Source organism: Typopeltis vanoorti, chromosome 7 (genome assembly GCF_054136105.1).
Source record: "Typopeltis vanoorti isolate ZY-2024b chromosome 7, IOZ_Tvanoo_1.0, whole genome shotgun sequence".
NCBI lineage: Eukaryota > Metazoa > Arthropoda > Arachnida > Uropygi > Thelyphonidae > Typopeltis > Typopeltis vanoorti.
This window is the reverse complement of record NC_143555.1, coordinates 57,199,287-57,218,269: the sequence shown is the minus strand read 5'-3', so window position 1 is coordinate 57,218,269 and position 18,983 is coordinate 57,199,287. Positions and strand designations below refer to the sequence as shown.

At 34.9% G+C, this 18,983-nt stretch overlaps 1 protein-coding gene across 1 annotated transcript in view; it reads right to left on the bottom strand.

The window, feature by feature from the left end:
• lin-52 (DREAM core complex component lin-52) overlaps positions 1-18,416 on the bottom strand; it is an 82,003-nt gene extending 63,587 nt beyond the window's left edge. The window contains exons 1-3 of the mRNA XM_090395609.1: positions 18,347-18,416; positions 6,709-6,780; positions 1,871-1,905 (exon numbers count right to left, since the gene is read on the bottom strand). Coding sequence (XP_090251735.1) covers positions 1,871-1,905; positions 6,709-6,780; positions 18,347-18,416 — 177 coding nt within the window. The remainder of the gene's footprint in view (positions 1-1,870; positions 1,906-6,708; positions 6,781-18,346) is intronic.
• Between the last annotated feature and the right edge of the window lie 567 nt (positions 18,417-18,983).

Genomic DNA, 18,983 nt, shown 5'->3' with positions numbered 1-18,983 from the left:
AGCTGACTTACCTGCCAGGCACTTTCAATATGCTTTCTTCTTTTACTTGATTGCCTCTTTCACTTTCTGAGTCCATCTTGGAGTTCTGATTTTTTTTATCCTTCAACTTCACAAAGATAACTTCACCACTTCTCTGGCTGAATCAATGTTTTCTTCAGGGTTTGCCAATGAATCTCCAAGGTTTGGTTTAGATAAAATGAACTCTCTCTCATTTTTTTTTCTTTAACAATATTTGTGTATTTGAGCCTACAGTTCACTTCTGAAAGATAGTCAAATTTGATTCATTTGAACTCAAACTTTTCCATACAATATAAAATTTTTCCTACTCAAAACCAAGGGGTGATCATTTCTGATTTTAAATCCTCTGTAAACTCCCTGAATCTGTCTGAAGATATTGGCTGTCAATAATAACACAACCAATGAGACTTATTTCTTGAGTCTTTTCTCCATGTAAATTTGTGCAGCTTTATATTTAAACATGATATAAGTAATTACTAGTCCATGTCCTGAACAGAAATCCAGGAAGCACTTAATTATTATTAGTTTCGGTATTTTTTTCAAAATTTTCTCAAACATGTCTAGTAATCATGTCCTACTCTATAATTTAGATCTTCTACAAAGACCAACTTTTCCTTTTCTTGGTGTCAACTTCCTTTAATACTTTGAAAAATTCCTCCAGTTCTTCATTAGTAAAACCATAGGCACAAATAAGTCGCAATGTTCACTGATTCTGATATCTGCCACATCATTCTACTTGGTATAGCCTGTCATTCAAGATTATCCTTATATGTATACTAGGGGGACTACGCCCCCCCCCCCCGGTGCCCAACCCCCCATGTTCCGGACTGGTAGGCCGGTTCTCCTTGAATTCTGATGACTCTAATTTTGAAAACTCGACACTCAGGGTAGCCCCTGAGTTTCAAAACATTTTAAATAACTTGACAAAAAACGTGACACAAAAACATTTCATAAAAAGGCTTATCATTTTATATCTATAGAATAGATAATGCTGAACACTACTCATTTTCTCTGATGATGCATTACACAAAGGAATAAACAGCTAGTTCTTAAGTTATAAAGCAGCAGATAGAATTGAAGGTAGTAAAAGAAACAGTTTTATGTAATAAAATCAGGGGCAGTGAAGAGCGTATACTATCTCCATTGTTATTCATCATCTATACAGATTCCATTATAGTCAGTGCTCACTACAGCAAACTTGAAAGGTTTTAAGGAAATGTGGCATATCAAAACTAGAGATTTGACCTCATACTACTAAATAAGTCACCTACGGGTATTTAGATGAATATTTGTGCGTGACGTGAGTTGGAATTTGAAGTGAATTTAAGCAAACCGTTGCTGATGGAGCAAGGTAGATCAATTTTTGTATTCAGTGCACATAATTATGTTAAAATCACCTACTTTTGTCTAAAAGTAAATTTCATTATTGCTCAGTGTTATATTACTTCAAATTAATTGCCTTTTTGTTGGAAAGGCTTAGGTTCAAATCTGATCTAGGATGAAAAAACTTTATAAAGGCTTTTCTACTTTTATGAAAGGTGAATTAGCCAGTTCTCATATAAAGTTGGTAGAGAAGAGTTTTCTCCTCCTGAAATAACTTCAGGAGTTCAAGTTTTTCATCTTGCAAAACAGGCAAACCAAAAAAATGTGTTATTATAAGTATTATTTTATATTATAGTATAGTATTATGTGGTGGATATAATTCAAAAATCAGTTTGGATCCTGCTCAAATAATAGTACCTAGTAAAATTATTATTGTACCTAGCATAAAATAAAAACATGCATTTGTTTTTATGTTTAATCTTATAAATATAAGTATAATAATCTTATACTGAATACAGTGTGTACTTACTGACACAATGGCAGCAAATTCTGAAACACCAGGAACTTAAAAAAAAAAGATGCCAATAAATGATTTTTATAATAGTACAAATGTTTATAATAAAATGAAATGATATTAATTTATTTTTGGTAATTACAATGTTTCATTTTGTGGTTAAACTAAGTTACATGATACCTGACCTCTATAAGCTTGGAGCAAGTAAGAATAATCAGATACCATGAAAAAAAAACCAAAAAAAAAAACAGATGGAAATAGACCTAGACTAAAATATGAAAACTTTTGATTAACATTCTATAAAATCAATTTTCAGATTTTCTGTTTTTATATTTTAATTTTTTTTTATTGTGTCAAAATAAATATTTGTTCTGAATATTGTATTAAGGAATATATTTTGTACATAATTTGAGAAGTTTTATGAGTTATAATTTGACATAAACACAGATGAAGCAATCAAAAACATCTGCAAAGTGATGGGAGAAGAATGCTGTGAAAAGAACAATGAGTTCAAATGGAGTGTTCTTTTTCACAAATTTCAAGGCTAGTAATGTTGCTCATGAAGACCCTCTCATTCTAGGTTCACTCTCAATTCCTCCTGAAAAGTCGAAGTTGATCTCATTACTAGATCATTGTTTGAAGTCAGTATACCATGGAAAAATGTGTAGCATCATTTTCACCAGAATGAAAACGTCAATAGCAGCTGTAGAAATGTTCCTTTATCCTTTACCCACATCAGTACATTTTGTGTGAATGTGTGTAAATAGCTGCTCATTCGTAAATTCTTGGTAGTGTAAAAATAATCATAATTAAAATTCTGAATATTTTTTACGTATTCTTTATGTTAAAATGTTTATTATTTTTGTTTTCATAACACGCATTGTCGGCATTTGCGATGTGCCCGTTATGGAAATTGTTTTGTCAAAAGTGATAAGTAAAGAAGTTAAAAATTTAATATACTTAACGGATTTGAATAGTTGTATTAGTTTAAACAAATTTATTATGGTTTGAAATATTAAGTTTTGTGTTTTATGAGGACATTCTCTTGTTGCTAACGGAGACAGCGTGTCAGCCATTATTTATGCCTAACTTTCTCGCTTGCCACTTTCGTGGAGTGCGCATGCTCACAGAGAAGTTTGATGAGTGATTGACAGCTGACAAGAAAGCGTTCGGTATCTGAGTAACAGTTGTAAACAAGATAGCGTTCGGAAGGAATTCAGAATACAGGCCGGCAGATTTTTTAGGTTCAGAGGAACTTAAGTTTTATTGTGACAGTCGGAAGAAAATTAATAGTATATTGCGAAAAAGGAATCGTGGAACTATTAAGTTTTAATGTAGATAAATAAAGGGAAATATTGCTATAAATCGTTTTAAAAGGAATACTGGAGGAAACACTAATTGAAAGATTTATAGTAGATTTCGAAAAGGGAATCGTAGAGCTGTAAGTTTTTTTAATTGGAAGAGTTAAGACTGTCAATAAGCATTTAGTGAATAAAAGAAGAATTTGCTATTTACGTTCTAAAGGAATGTTCGAGAAAACTCTGATTAGGAAGTTTCATCTGTATTAAGGACGCTAGATCTGACTATTATTTCTACTAAAAAGAGACAGAATTAAGTCAGGAAGATTTTTATGTGTGCTACATGAGTGATGAAAAAGGATCCTGTAAAATGAAGTTATTTTAAAAAGGCCTTGGATCCAATTAATTTGTAGTTATAGTTATGTAATATTGTTTGAAGTGTATATATATTGTTTTAGTTTTATTAAATGTGTTTATTTTGTATTTGGTCTTGAGTCAGTGATTATTTGGATTCTGAAAGAGTTAAGATCATTGCACCAATTGGAGTGAACCCTTGTGCACATAATAACATATAGGTACACTCGGAATAAAAAAAATAATAATTGTTAGAAACAGAGATCATTCTCTATGGTAGGATTAAATATAAGATAATATCTATGAATATCCTTATCTATATAAAAATCCACCATTAATAAATCCATTATTAACAGTAGGAATATATCACATGGACCTGCAATAAAAATATGGATCAACCTCTGTAAATAAAGTAGCACTTCTGGTCCTGACAAGGGATTGACGACTCAATAATAACATATTATGCATTTGATGGAATTTCAAGAATATGGACAACTTTCAGATGGATGTACCATCAATGCTAACTTCCATTCTCAGCAAGCGAGTCCATGCTATATCCACTAGAGCAATATTCAGCATTGGTAATGAAAGTAGGCAATCCTCCAATAAAATATAAAAAAATGTCTGTTAAAGCACCACTGTTGAGTCCAAAAGACTCATCAGAGAAGGCCCACACTAACCATTAATCATACAATGACTATTATATCTCTTGTGAAACTCATTCACTGATAAAGCCCACACAACTACCTCTAGCAACCCATTCCACTCATTCACCACCCCCAATCTCCAAACCAGAAATCTTCCAACCACACTTGTTCTCTCTCTCTCTCTCAATGTCTTGATATGTATAAGACAAATTCTTCAATATCTACTCTAAAAATGCTCTACCATATCCTCTTGTTTCCACCTATTAACTAAACCAAATAATTCCCAAGTCCTCAGTCCTGATAAGTAACACTCCACAGCCATAATTTTGCTTTGAACACTTGATCTACATCTTCTTTATGTCCACCCCCACCAAAGAAACCCAAGCAACCAAATTTGCATATAGTGCAGATGTATAGTGATATCAAAGCAAGATAAAAATCTTTATATCTCTCAGTATGTTCTTTCTTCACCATTCAAGTGATTCAATTATGTGTACTTCTGAAATATGCCCTCCAATCTATCTCAATGAACCATCCTCTTATCCATATAACCAAGCTTTGCCAATTTATATCACTCACTCACATGCACAAAAGGCAGAAAAACCTACACTCCCAAATCCTTAGCCTCATACACAACTTACAATCTTTTTCATCCAAAAGTATAACTTTACTAGTTATATTTTTGAATAGTTTATCCTTTACTCACATCATCAGTCTATTTAAAACATCTTACAAGCGCTCTACATTGCTGTTACTAGTTACTGACTTCCAGTTTTGTGTCATTAGCAAACCTTCCCCCTCCCCTGCTCATACCCTGTACAAATTAAATAACAATGACCTAAGTACAGAATTCTATGACAAAACCACTGATCACTTACCTTCTTTCGGATTCTATGTCCCAATGAACCATCCTCTTATCCATGTAACCAGCTTTTCCAATATATATATATATATATATATAAAATCACTCACTCACATACACAAAAGGCAGAAAAACCTACAGCACATTACTGTGCATAGTGTGAGCAAAGGTTGGAAAGTTAGGAAGGAAGGAACTTGGGAGGGTGTTGAGAAATACTTCGTGAGAAAGACTGTTGCAGAGAACATGGATATAAAAGAGGAACAGGAGGAGTGGGTTTAAGTGCATTCGCTGTTGGACTGTAATGGGATTTTGAGAAGCAGCTGCTGCTTGCCATGTACATGGGACTGCAATACACAAGTCCCACATTACCAAACCAACATGCAGAACCATCTTCAGTGGTGCAAAGAGCATGTACAGTGGAAGCTTGGAAAGCTGTGTTAAGGAGCAACAAATGGTGCTACATCCTCTGCTGAGCAGATGGACAAGTGTGGGTGTGGCTGCACAAGGAACTTTATACACTCCTGGATGTTCAAGAGAATGTAATTGATCTTTAGGAGAATGTATAAAAAAAATGATCCAAGATCATCTGTATGGCAAGTTTGGATTGGCAGACCATGCTTTGGATACTTCTTTACATAGGATCAGATGGAGAAAAAACATCTTTATTACACAGAAGTCATTACAGATCTGAGAGGCTATTCTTAGAATCAGCAATGAAGCACTCTCCCAACCTCAACAAATAATTAATTTACCAAAGATCTGAGAGACTCATTTTAAGACCTAATAGCCAGATTTCTCAGAATTAACTTTGTAGTTATCTGACTTATAGAGGACACCACATAAAGACATAGGTGTCAGTTCCCATTTATATTGTTTCCACAATTACTTAGCTTAGTGGAGCGTGCCTGTCACAGTTTCACTGCGCTCTGATGATGCTGGATAGAAAATCAACAAAATACTATTGAGTTTAATAAATGTATTTTTTCCTCTTGGCATTAGTTATGCTATTAAGCTTTATTATAGATAATGAACAACACCTAAGCCTTTATGTACAAATTTGAAAAATCAATTAACTCCAATATTCAAAACTTAATACAAATAATACTTACTATTAGATTCATGTCAGAGAGCTATTTAATCTAGGATCACCAGCAGGTCATAATTTATGTCTCATTTAATCTGAAAAATATGCTGCTGGGCCTCTGTGACAGTTTTTTGGTGAATGCCCAGAGATAACCCATTATAAAAAGGTGTGAAAAGTTAGTAATAAGGTATGATTGTAATGATTTTCAGTTCACCTTCACGTTTTTCTCATTTTCTTGGTGATTCATCAGTCAACTTCAGAACTTAGCAGTTACACTAACTGAAGCTCATATTTGCAAAAAACAGGATGACAACATTTTGGTATCGAGAATGCCAAAACCATAACTGCGCAGAACACAGCAAAAGCCTATACAGAGCAACCATTTTTATAAAATTGTTTTCATCTTAAAATGTATGTTATTACACAATTTTCATGGTAAAACTAATTAATATGTAATTTTTAAATGAATAGAAACAATGTAAATCTTACAAGCTGTTGGTGATTTCTGATCTTGAAACCAATTTAGTATATTTTATATTTCATCTAAAGTTCTCTCTCACCCAAATATACTGAATAGGGATTAAGATAGCAAGAGTAGTTTTTCTTACTCTGTTCAGGCCATAGCTCTGGAGATGATCTGTCAAGTTTTTCTTGGCTTAAAAGAGTAGGATCCAAATCCCCTATAAGTAAAGTTATATATAAGTCAACTAAAATAAAATCAAAATGAATAAACAAAATTCTACTACTTAGGAACCAATATATAACTCATTTATAAAATCTCATACGAAACATAATTATTCTCTTTTTTGTGCTCTTTTTTAAATCTCTTAAACCGCTATTCAATTTTTTAAATTTATTTATATATAGATCTGATTAATATTAGTCTGATACTTCATGAAGCCTACTACTGCCATATTATTGTGATTTATTATAAATACAGCACAAAACTTTATTCAGAAACACTTAATTCTAGTAGACAGTCTTACATGTTGGTTACTCATAACTATTATTTTATAGGAAATAATGTATGCTAAAATATGAATTATAAAAACTTTAATTAATACTTTCCTATATTTTGATAACATTACATAGCCATCATCAGGGATCACAAAAAAAAAATAATCATGAAATGTGCCCACAGGCATAACACTGGGCAAAGGAGGCTGAAGCAAGACAATCAAAGTCAGGCCCTGAATCCTAAACAGCACCCCCCCCCCCCCCTAGTGGGTTAAATTGGGTAGTCTTGGCCATTTGGCTGAAGATCTAAGGATTAATGCTTCCCAGATTTGTTGAAGTTTGGAAAGTTTTTCAGGGCTGAGACAGATTTGAGGTACAGCCTTTCATATTTGTATTTACTGGTGTAATAGAGTGGCCTTTTCTGTTATGTCCTGTTGGTGGATGTCCAAAGCATGGTCTTGATTGGCTGTATTGGTAGAACTGGATGTAGTCCTGGTGTTCAGCAATTCTGATACCGGTTGCCCTGACTATTTGGTCATAGTAGTACAGTTTGCAACTGCATGAGACCTGATAGGTCTAGGGAATGTTAATGGTCTCTGGTGGAGCAGGTAAAAGATGCCAATTTTTTTATGTGGTCTGTAAGTGGTTGTCGTCTTGTCATCTGAACAATTTAGGTATAGACTTTTTTATGTCCTGTTCCTGGGGATGTTGGGAGTTACAGGGTTAATTTTTTTGGGAGGGGAGGGGGGATTGCTGAGAAAGTGCTGAGGATATGGTCAAGTTCAGTAGTTAGGGCACTGTCATCAGATCTGATTAATTTTGCCTGTTATACAGGGTTTTTATAACTCCCCCCCCACCACCACCTCCCAATGCTGTTGGGAGGTGGTGGTGGGGGGGAGTGACTGCAGGTGAATGCATCTACCTATATGTGTATATGTGTAGGTTTTCTGTAATGGAGAATGCCAGGAATCTATCAGAGTAGTGTGTGTGTAATCAGCATCTAGGAATGAGAGGCTGTTGTTGTTTTCCTTTTCTAAGATAAACTAAATCCTGGGGTGTTGATTGTTTTGATGTGTTAAGAAATTGGGGGGGGGGGGGACACCATTTAGGACTCTAGGCCTGACTTCAGTTGCCTTTCTTCAGCCTCATTTGCCCAGTGTTAGTGCCTGCATGCAGATGCAATTGTTTTTTTTTTTTGTGATCCCTGATGATGGCAATGTAATGTTGCCTGAAATATAGGAAATCTTAGAAGTTTTTATAATTAATATTTTAGTATACATTATTTGCTGCAAAATAATAGTTATCAGAACACTTAAATACCCAGGAAATTAACAGTGATCATTCATTGATATGTTTGGTAACTGCTGGATTCTAACACCAAGAAACACAATGTGGGTGAATGCTGAATGTCAGTGAAGTCTGGTCAGTCTGTAATAACTACTGCCTATAGCTTTAGGTTATTGGGCCTTTCTTAGTAGTTCTAAATACATATTACTCAACTAACCAGCACTAAACCATCAAGACTTAAGGAAACTATCTAGGTATGAACCAACAGAGGTTGACTGGAGGTATAGTGTCCAAATCCATCACAGAATAGGTAAAGCTTCTCTGATGTTAGTCAATGCTAGATGAAGTTCAATGTCTGATGTAGCATCTCCACTTTATTGGAACCTTGAAGCAACCAGATACCATGTTTGGATTTCTAAAGTCCTGGTTTACTTACAGGGTGTTCGGGATAAATTTGACATATTTATAATTAATTATATTTTTCCGTAAGTTACATGTATTAACACACACTTCTCTTCATTTAAAAGTTTGGACCCTTCTTCATTCATATACAAGATGTCAGAAAGGATGGATAGCTGGAACCCACCTGAATCATGGAAGAGAATAACTTGTATCATGATGATTCGTGCCCGCCATCAAAATAAGGATATTACGACTGCTGCCCAATGCTCCCTGAATACAGTAAAAACAATCAGGCATGAACTAGAGACTTGCAATGGTGACTACGAGGATGTAGCAAGAAGAAAGATCCCTAGCAGACGATCTGATTGCGTTCGTACAGCAGAATTCCTCGCAAATCTGCAGGAACAGGTGTTGAAGAACCCTGGCATTGGAATTCGGGCTTTGTTCGTGGAGTTGCTAACTGTAGTCAAGCCCTGGATAACAAGGGTAGCCAATGGTAGGCCGTATGTATGGCAGCAGGATTCGGCCCCTTGCCACACCTCTGGGAAAAGTCAAAAATGGTTGTCTGAAAATTTCTACGACTTCACCAGTCCAAATGTTTGGCCTCCAAACTCCCCAGACCTTAACCCCATGAATTATTTTGTATGGGGCGCAGTTGAAAAAGACACCAATCGCACTTCCAGTAATACAAAAGCCCAGTTAATGGATAAAATTAAAACAGTTTTTGCGGCCCTTCCCAGGGAGACTGTAGCATCAGCTTGTTCGAGGTTCCGAAGCAGAATTGAAGCTGTGATCGATGCTAATGGTGGTTATTTTGAGTAAATCTTGTTGATAGTATTGTAATTAACTCTGCCTGTAATGTTTTTTTGTCAATTCATTAAATTTAATAGATACAAAGAAGATTTTCTTTTTCCTTACGAAACTGTCAAATTTATCCTGAACACCCTGTATTTCTCTATTTTTTCTGCATGCAATAGAGAGAGAGAGAGACCTAACCCCACCCTCCCAAAGATCAAGCTTTAAAAGTTATTCCATAAAGCAGATGCTGGACAGTATACTGCATCAACTAATGGTAATATCTGGGAACTTACTAGTCAGCCAGTGAATAATCTCCCTGCAAATATTCTGGCACATGTACCTGAGACATTTGCAGAGTAATTTGGGGGTTGGGTTGGGAATTACTTATTACTTCCAAACCCACAATTTACTGAGGACTTTGATGAAATTCTTCACAGTCTAACCTATGAAGAATTTCATAAGTTAGACTACGAAGCCTAACCTATGAAACCTGCTTGAAAACAATAACAATGACAAGCAAACAGAAACAGAGTAAAAGCGGGGAGGGGGGGGAGTATACTTCTCTAAACCTTTCAGATCCACTTCACAAATATATATGGTCCAGTTCCAAACTTCAATGATATCCACTTCCAATCTGCAAAATGACAACAGCAACTTTCAGCTTCTTTGATTCAAACTCATCTCACTTTCCCTAGTTGCATATTTCTTGCCTCTGCTTTGAAGATGGCATCCGTGTAATGTTTACCATGATATAACTTAGTGTCCAACTTAGAATCTTATCCATGGAAATATGGAATTCAGATATATACAAAAAGGATCTATATTTAAGTTTTTATTGATCTGGAAAATGCATAACAAAGTGCAAAGAGTAAAGGCTGTTCAAAATGCTACAATTATATGGTTTGAACTGGATATTATATCAAGCAATACAAAGTCTATATTTGAGGTGCAATTCAGAAGTTCAGAATAGAGAAGATACAGAACAAGTTTTTAAATCAGGTATAAGGCAAGCGTGATGTGATCTAGCATCCATATATTATTATTATTATTATTATAATTATCTGAGACCTCCAGGGAGTCAAGGACTCATCGAGGGAAGCTGTAAATTACCCAACCCAGCTATCATACCTTCCCTTAAATTCATTTACACTAGATGCACTCACTACCCACACATAGATCACATTATGAAGGAAAGTGGCATTAAACCTGACATTTAATTCCAGGGCTTTACTTTATTGCAGATGATATTATGCTTTTAAATAAATCCAATACAAGGCTGTAGGATGGGTGCAATAGTGTGTACCTCCCACGATGAGTCTGACTCCATGGAGGTTAGATGTTAATAATAATCATAATAATAACAAATTTGGTAAGAAATCAGGATTAAAAAGACAAAGACTATGAAAATAGGCAGAACAGTGAAAACATTAGATGCACCCTGAATGGGAAATCTATAGAATAAGTAAAACATTTCATCTATTTAGTCACAATGTTTAGTGAAGATGGCAAATTAAATATGAAAATTAGTCACAACTTGCTATATAAGAGACAGTGTTCAATCATATACACCACACTTTTCTATTTAATGGTTACAGTTCCCACAATATCAAAAAAATAATTAATCATTCTCCCAATCCATGACCTTCTCTTCAGAAAGATTTTAATAACGGAATCACCATCCTTTATATCCAAGGCACATCAGAAAAAATATCCAGAATCTTAAAGAAATACAATCTTTGCACCATCTTCAAGCCCCACTTAAAACTTGCTACCCTTATCTGCTCCACTAAAGACAGATTTCCTCCCCTCTCAGTTCCAGGTGTATATAGAGTTCCTTGTTCCTGCAAGTTTGCCTACTATGGACAAACAGGAAGACCAGCTATCATCAGAATAGAGGAATATAAAAAATACATCTGCAGTTAGGACTATGGTCACTCTGGCCTTGAAGATCACGCTTTGGATACAGCTCACAGAATCAATTGGAAAAGGCCATAATGCTCCACTACAGTAAATTTAGAAGAGAAACTGTTTTTAGAATCTACTGCTCTTAAAAATCAGCATAATTTAAATAAATATAGCTGCATAAAACTTCCCAAAAATATGGGAAACACTAATACTTCGAGATCCCAGTTTACATCCTAGGCTGCCGATAGGTGTCCATAGAGGATGCCCAACCTAATTAGGACTCTTAGTCTTTCATTCACATGTTTCAGTTAATTTTGTGCTGTGTGTGTGTGTGTTACAAGTCTCATTTTGTACTCTCTGATAATATCTTTATAACTGAGATGAAATATTGGAAGCATTAAATACTACTTTTAATCATTTCCTAGTGCTGTTTTTCATTCCATTTAACTTTTATCATGAAGGAACAGTGTTCAATCATTCTATGGATCTGAGAGCTAGGCTAGAAATAAAATACTTAACAAAAAAAAGGCTGCAGACCACAGATATGAGAGTTCTGAGAAAAACTCAGAAGTAAATAACTGGCATAAATTGCAAAATCATATTAAAAATTAGGATATCAAATTAGGTACTTGATATTGTTATCATTCAGGAACATGTGCAGAGTTAATCTAAGGTTGACTGATACATGATGTGCTCTTTAGAAGAGTGAAATAAAAGATCTGACAATATCGGAGTCCTGTCATTACAGATTAATTTGGAGGAAAATTGTCAATAGGAAGTTAGTAATGATGTAAACTTTACATGTACTACTATCATAACATGTACCTGCTGAGGGTAGATATTAGGAATTTGATGATGGCAGTGGTAATAACAAGGAAGACAATAACATGTAACTGCATTACTTACTGGAGAAGCCTAGTATGTGCTGTAACTGCTTTATGGGGCAGCCTAATCCAGATCTTACATAGATCTGGATTATGCTGCCCCATACATAAATAGTCATATGGTTAAGCATACACAAACGTGGTTTAGATTAACTGATTTTGGAAAGCATCCAGAAGATAGAGAGGTGTGTTTTCTAAACCTTATACCTAACATTTTTTGGAATATTGGATATAAGATTAGGAAACACAATCTGCAGAACCTATTGGATAGGAAGAAGCCGAAAAGACTTTTTTTTTCCAGAGTGGAAGGACACAAACAAAGCGGACACCCCTGGAAACAAAAATGATTAGACTTAGAACCTAGTCACGAGAAGGGAGTCTTCTATGGTTTCTACTAGTTGTGCAGGAGACCTTACAATTATTTTGACTGTTTATAGTTTCCCTGCAGATAAAATGCAGGAAAACTATAGCATTCCCTAATTACTATTCAAGGTTTCCCTCATAACAACCATGGCTACTGATTAGCGCATGCACACACACATACAGAGGGCACTTTTCAAAGGACCTGAGGCATTAAGGTTCCACTTCCGTGTTGTGTGTGTATTTCATTTTTATAATGTACCTCCCAATGATGTCTCAGAGACAAAATATTAAAATCATTAAACCACTGTTTAATTTCATTCGTCTTGCTGCAATTCATTTCCATTAAACTGTCAATAATTAACCAGCACTCAGGTTTTTCATCTCACATATAGGTAAATTGGCCATGAAACACACACAATTTGCAGACAAAAAAAAATACTGTTGATAGTAGTAGAGTCATTGTGTGTAGTTGGAACGGTACAGGAGACATGACATGTGTGTAGCCGAGTACAGCAGAGTGCCTTCCCATAATGAGTCCTTGGAGGTGTCACATAATAATGATAATATCATTATATTATTTTGTAATACTATTATCAATGATGTTTGCTTTATCTCTGAACCATATAAAAACTATGTAGCTGGAACTGTAAAGATAACACAAGAAATGATGGTAACAAGGAAGATAATGACATAGAAAGTAAAGAAGTTATAGTTCTATATAAGATCTTGATAAGGTAGCATATGGAGCACAATATACACATTTGATATGGTTTTTTGAGGAGGTGAAGTGCTAAGGTCATGATGGGTTTCTGAAATGTTGAATATAAAGACTGATGATAGAAATACTATCAACAGAGACTAGCAGATAGGAAAGAGACCTGCATCTTGGTCAGGAGTTTGTGCCAGAGTAATGAAAGGAGATTTTTTCAGAGAGAAGAGAGAGAGAGAGACACACACAAAGAAACAAGAGGACATCCCTGGAAGAAGAAACAATTAGAACTCAAGTCACATGAAGGGAGTCTCCTCTATGGCTACTTATTGTGCGAGAAAAAAATACTTTGTTGTGAAGAGACTATACCATTTCCTAATTACTGTTTAAGGTCTCCTAACAACAACAAGCAGGGCTAACAATTAGCAACAGAGCCAAAAGTCCTATCAAGAGTGCTTATAGACTTATAAACATTTCAACCTCCCAGAGTGTGCAAGTTGTGTGCATGCATGCACATTATAGTTTTATATTGTACCTCCCAACGATGTTTCAGAGACCAAATATTTTAATCATCAAAATACTATTACTTTTCTCTATGCTGCAACTCATTTCCATTAAACTGTAAGCATGAGCTTCAACCAGCACTTATTACCAATGTTGTTCTATGTCTTTGTCTGTTACCACTGTTGAAATATACTATAACATTCACTCACACTTAGTTGATTTTTGTCTAAATATTTCTCAATCACTTGCTATGGTCACTGGCGTATTATAACATCATACTAACCCTGCGGAGGTCATGGTCGAAAAAAGTGCAGCTTAGGTCATGTGTATCTGAGAGATACATTCATTACTAGTATGTGTTGAAATGCAATGAAACTTAAAAAAAAAAAAAACACTGCAAACATAATACATGATTTATTTATTTTCAGTTACAATCTAGAAATTATTGAACAAAGAAACAAAGAAAAAAACACAACTAAGCCAAAACTATACTGATATCGGAGTTCGTGGTATCTCTCAGATAGAATTTAATTTACTGTCAAATATCACAAACCTTTACTTAACACATGCAACATGTGTTAAACTAAACTGATAGCATAAACAGTGCGGAATATCGCTCGTAATATACGTATGCACAGCTAGTCATAACCTCCAAGCTATAACTGGATATGTGTAAGAAATTTGTTTGTATCTGTCAGATCAGTCATGACCTCTGCAGGGCTAAATAATTTGGTTCATCTGTCTCCTCTACCCTCAATCAATGGTGCCATTTCCCTCCAGATTCTCTATTATGAGAGAGCATCACTAATCTGCTATCATAAGTAACATTCCCCCCCCCCTTTCCTCCCCATTATTGTCCTACTGTAGTTCAAAGTGCAGGTGCCATACAATTTATAAATGCTTTAGTGTCTGCTCATTCTGGGCAAACACTGAAGCATTTACTACAAAATTCACTTCACAGTAGAAAAAGAATCTAATAACTGTTTGCCTTTTCTTGACACATTAGTCACCAGCCTTTCAGATGGATTACTATCCTTTTTCCATTTAGAGAAAGCCAACACACACACACACACACACACACACACACACACACACACACACACACACACACACACACACACACACACACACACACACAAAGATATCTACAAAAATAATCACATCATCATCTAGCCCAACAGTACAGTATTTTAAAAACATTTATGCACAAAGCCAGAGGAATTTTTTCTAATGATACAGCGCTTTCCACAGAACTTAAATATCTGTCCCATACTTCCTTGGCTAACGGCTACAATTCCTACAAAACAGATAAAATACTACATAGTCTCATTACTTCTCCCTGCTCTAATATACAAAAGCAAAACATTACTATTCCCTATATCAGAAGTACAGCATAAAAAAAAGATACCCAAGGTACTAATAAAACATGGTCTTCCTGCCACATTCAATGATCCACCTAAGGATAAACTTCATCTTCTAACATATCCTGGAGTGTATGAAGTTCCCTGTGACTATGACTTGGCCTACTATGGGCAGACAGGAAAATCTTTCACATCCTCCTTGGAGAACATAAAAAATGCATTCACTATCATTATCATGGCAAGTTAGGACTGGCATTCCATGCTTTGAACACCCCTTCACACAGAATTAGATGGAAGAAAACCCGTGTGCTATTCAGAAGTCATTAGAGATCGGAAAGATTATTTTTAGAGTCAGCCATTTTTATGAAGAATTTCCCGTAACCTGAAGAAGTATGGTTGCATTAATTTGCCAAAAATTTGGGAGACTTATCTAAGCTCAATCAACTCCTACTATGTAAAAAGTATTACATAGCTGTAATACTTTTTTTTTTTTTGGCAACATTAGAGAGCACCAAATTAGGACTTTTCTCTGTTACAATTTGATTGTTTAACTTACTCATTGTCACATCTAAACTAAAACATGCTTTGTGCTCTGAAGACGATTTGAAATTCAGCAAAACATAAGTCAATTAATAAACATCTTTCTTTTTTTTTTTATAAAATAGTTTGTTTGGTGTTGTTTGCGCAGGTAAAACAAGTTATGAATTCTATATCTCTGTACACCAAACTGCAACCAACACCTTGCACCTATTAATAGTAAAACAACTCCAATTCATTTGTCCAAAGTAAAAGTGTCTATTCAAATCTTTCTGAAGAGCAATGTTACTAGCAATTCTCCCTAACTTTGCATCATCAGCAAAGAACTGAAGATCCTGAGTGAATCCACATGAACAAATTAGCAGCAAAGTAACAAACTAAACAAATAAACACACAAATTAACAAATAAGTTATTTTGTGTGGCACAAAAGTGTTATTGTCCTTTTTTTTTTCCCCCGAAAAGTCGCTCCATCATACACAACTTGCTACTGTTCAGAGAACCAATCCAGATAGTCAATATCTACTTATCAATTCCCATGCTCTGCAGTTTATACACCAATTTATCATCAGGTAATCTATAAAATGGCTCTGCAAAGTCCAAGAATATCACTGTATATGAATCTTCTTTATCAAACATATTTGTCAGCTTATAAAATGCAAGTATTGTATGCCCACACTTCATAGAACTGAGCTTGGCAATGCCAAGAATAGTCATTTCATGCTGAAGAGGTGAAAGAAATAAAGGATTTATGAATTGGTCACAACACGTGAAATCACGTGCTTTATACATAAATTTTTCAACTGTACAAGCAAAATAGTTACCACTTTAAGAACTAGAATTTCCATAAAAGAAAAGCTAATTTTTCGATGTATAATAATAAACACTCATCCCATAAAATGCATTGAATACCCTAATATTGAATGTATTCTCCTTCTTCTGACATGCCCAAAGTGTCTAAGGGTCTCGTATCTATGGGCGTACAGTAGATTGCTAAAACAAAACATACCTTTTATAAATCCATGCTTACCACCAGAGAATACTGTATTCTATTACTAACCAACCTTTTCAATACCTCCTTGACAATAACTGCAGATATGATCTATAATTGGGTGCCTCTATTCTATAACCATACTCATGTAGTATTCTGCATTTTTTGTAATCCTGAGAAATCTTTCTCACTAAAAGATTTTCATTAAGCAACCAGGTCAAAGACATACCTAACTGTTTTGCTTTTTTTTTTTTTTTTTTTTCCATATACAAAATAAACACTCACCAGGATTGCTACTAAAAAGTTGTTTTACATTATGTTCAAATATTGAAATTTTCCATTTAATATGGTTGTAAATTTGCCCAATGTTCTGTTCACATAAGATGAGGACCCAGCAAGGTTTCTTGGTTGATGGCTGATGTAAAACATCAGCTATCTGAATGAGTGGGTGAAAAAAACCCACTATATGGAGGTAGTGGGTTTTTTCACCAGGAAACTTGGGTTTTTATTCCCCCCCCCACCCACCCACAACAGGCAAACCAGCCCCGTGAACACACAGATTACAGTCGGGAATATTTAAAGCCCAGCCATAGGCCTGATTCATTAGCTATGCCAGTCCTGAGCAGAGATAAAATTAGGCAGTGATTGAGATGGTGCTGAACCTCCCTGTAAAAGGGACTCATGGCTACTGTATCATCATACAAAATAAAAAAAAAAAAGCTGATTTTATAATTTATTATTATTGGGAATATCCACAGAGTCCCAAGTTCCTCTCTTGAAACTTACTCACTGACAGAGCTCTCAGCGACAACTTCTGGCAACCCATGCCATTCATTTATATAGAGTTCATATATGCATATTACTATGCAAGTATTATTCTATTCCTATATTGGCTGAAATAATTTTGAACAAAATTATTGACGACTTTATTTAAAAAAAAAAAAAAAAGTCCAACGACTTCTGTTAAAATATATTATCCTTTATTGTCTCGATCTGGCTACACTAACCAAATGAAGATTAAGTTAAAAGTTTCGCAATGTCATTTCGCGTATATCAGAGTATCAGCTGTTATCTGACATATAATAACATATCTGAAATGAAATAAATAATTAACAAATACATTATGAAAGGTGTTTTCACTTGCATATTTCGGAAGTAACATACCATACCAATATTTCGAAAGTATAACTGTCTATATGCGTGTGTGTGCGGGCGCTTAGACACACACAGTACAATACAGACGAGCCTTACGGGCAAGTAATAAAATTCTTTCATGCATTTCTTAAGCTCTTTAGTCGAGAGCTTACTGCAGACATCGTTCATGTGATCAAATTTAACAAAGCTGACTATTGTTTACATAAGAGTGCAATCAAAACAATTTTCAATATTTCGCTTCACAGAAATTATGTCTTAAACTTCAAATGCATTTCGTCTCATACTGCAAAGGTCTCAAAGAAATAATAAATTCTGCATTAATATTGCCTAATAACTGGTATATATTCTGGAAAAAAATTAACGAAAATGTACAACAACAACTGTTAAATACGTACTTGTAAGTGTTAATAAAATGTTTTCATCGTCTTTAGGACATTTAGATTTACCTCCACGGTGGGAAGCCATATTGAAATTTGGTCACGTGTTCGCATCGCTTAGCTTTGCGCTTAAGTTGGTAACATTTCGTTCAACATTTATTCTATAGAAAAAAATAAAATAAAACTCTACTTCTAACGAGTAAGTTTGTTTATTTATTTATGCACATATTACAAGACTGTTCATGAATAAATAGAAAATGCCAATAAACTGCCTCCTTAATTATCTTACTCTTTTTTTCTGGGCAACTAACTAACTAAACCAACTGTCACTATATACAGCAGCAATTTTCGTATTATATGTCTCAAAAACTTGGCATTATAAAACTTTGCTACACCAAGCTCATGCTTTTGACTCCTACATGCCTATTTTCAACAACCTAAAGCCAGTACGGGGGATCAAATGTCGTATATTTCAGGCATATCCGAACCGATTTCAAAAATCCTCAAGAAGAAAACTTGGTGCACACATATTTGCTTATTAATAAACTCTTCTCGTGGCTGACTTCATTTAAAGTTAAACGATCTCCTGTTTCCCGTCATGGCATACACCATGTTCCCTGTGACTCCCACCTCTTCAACTACGCTCTGTGGGAAA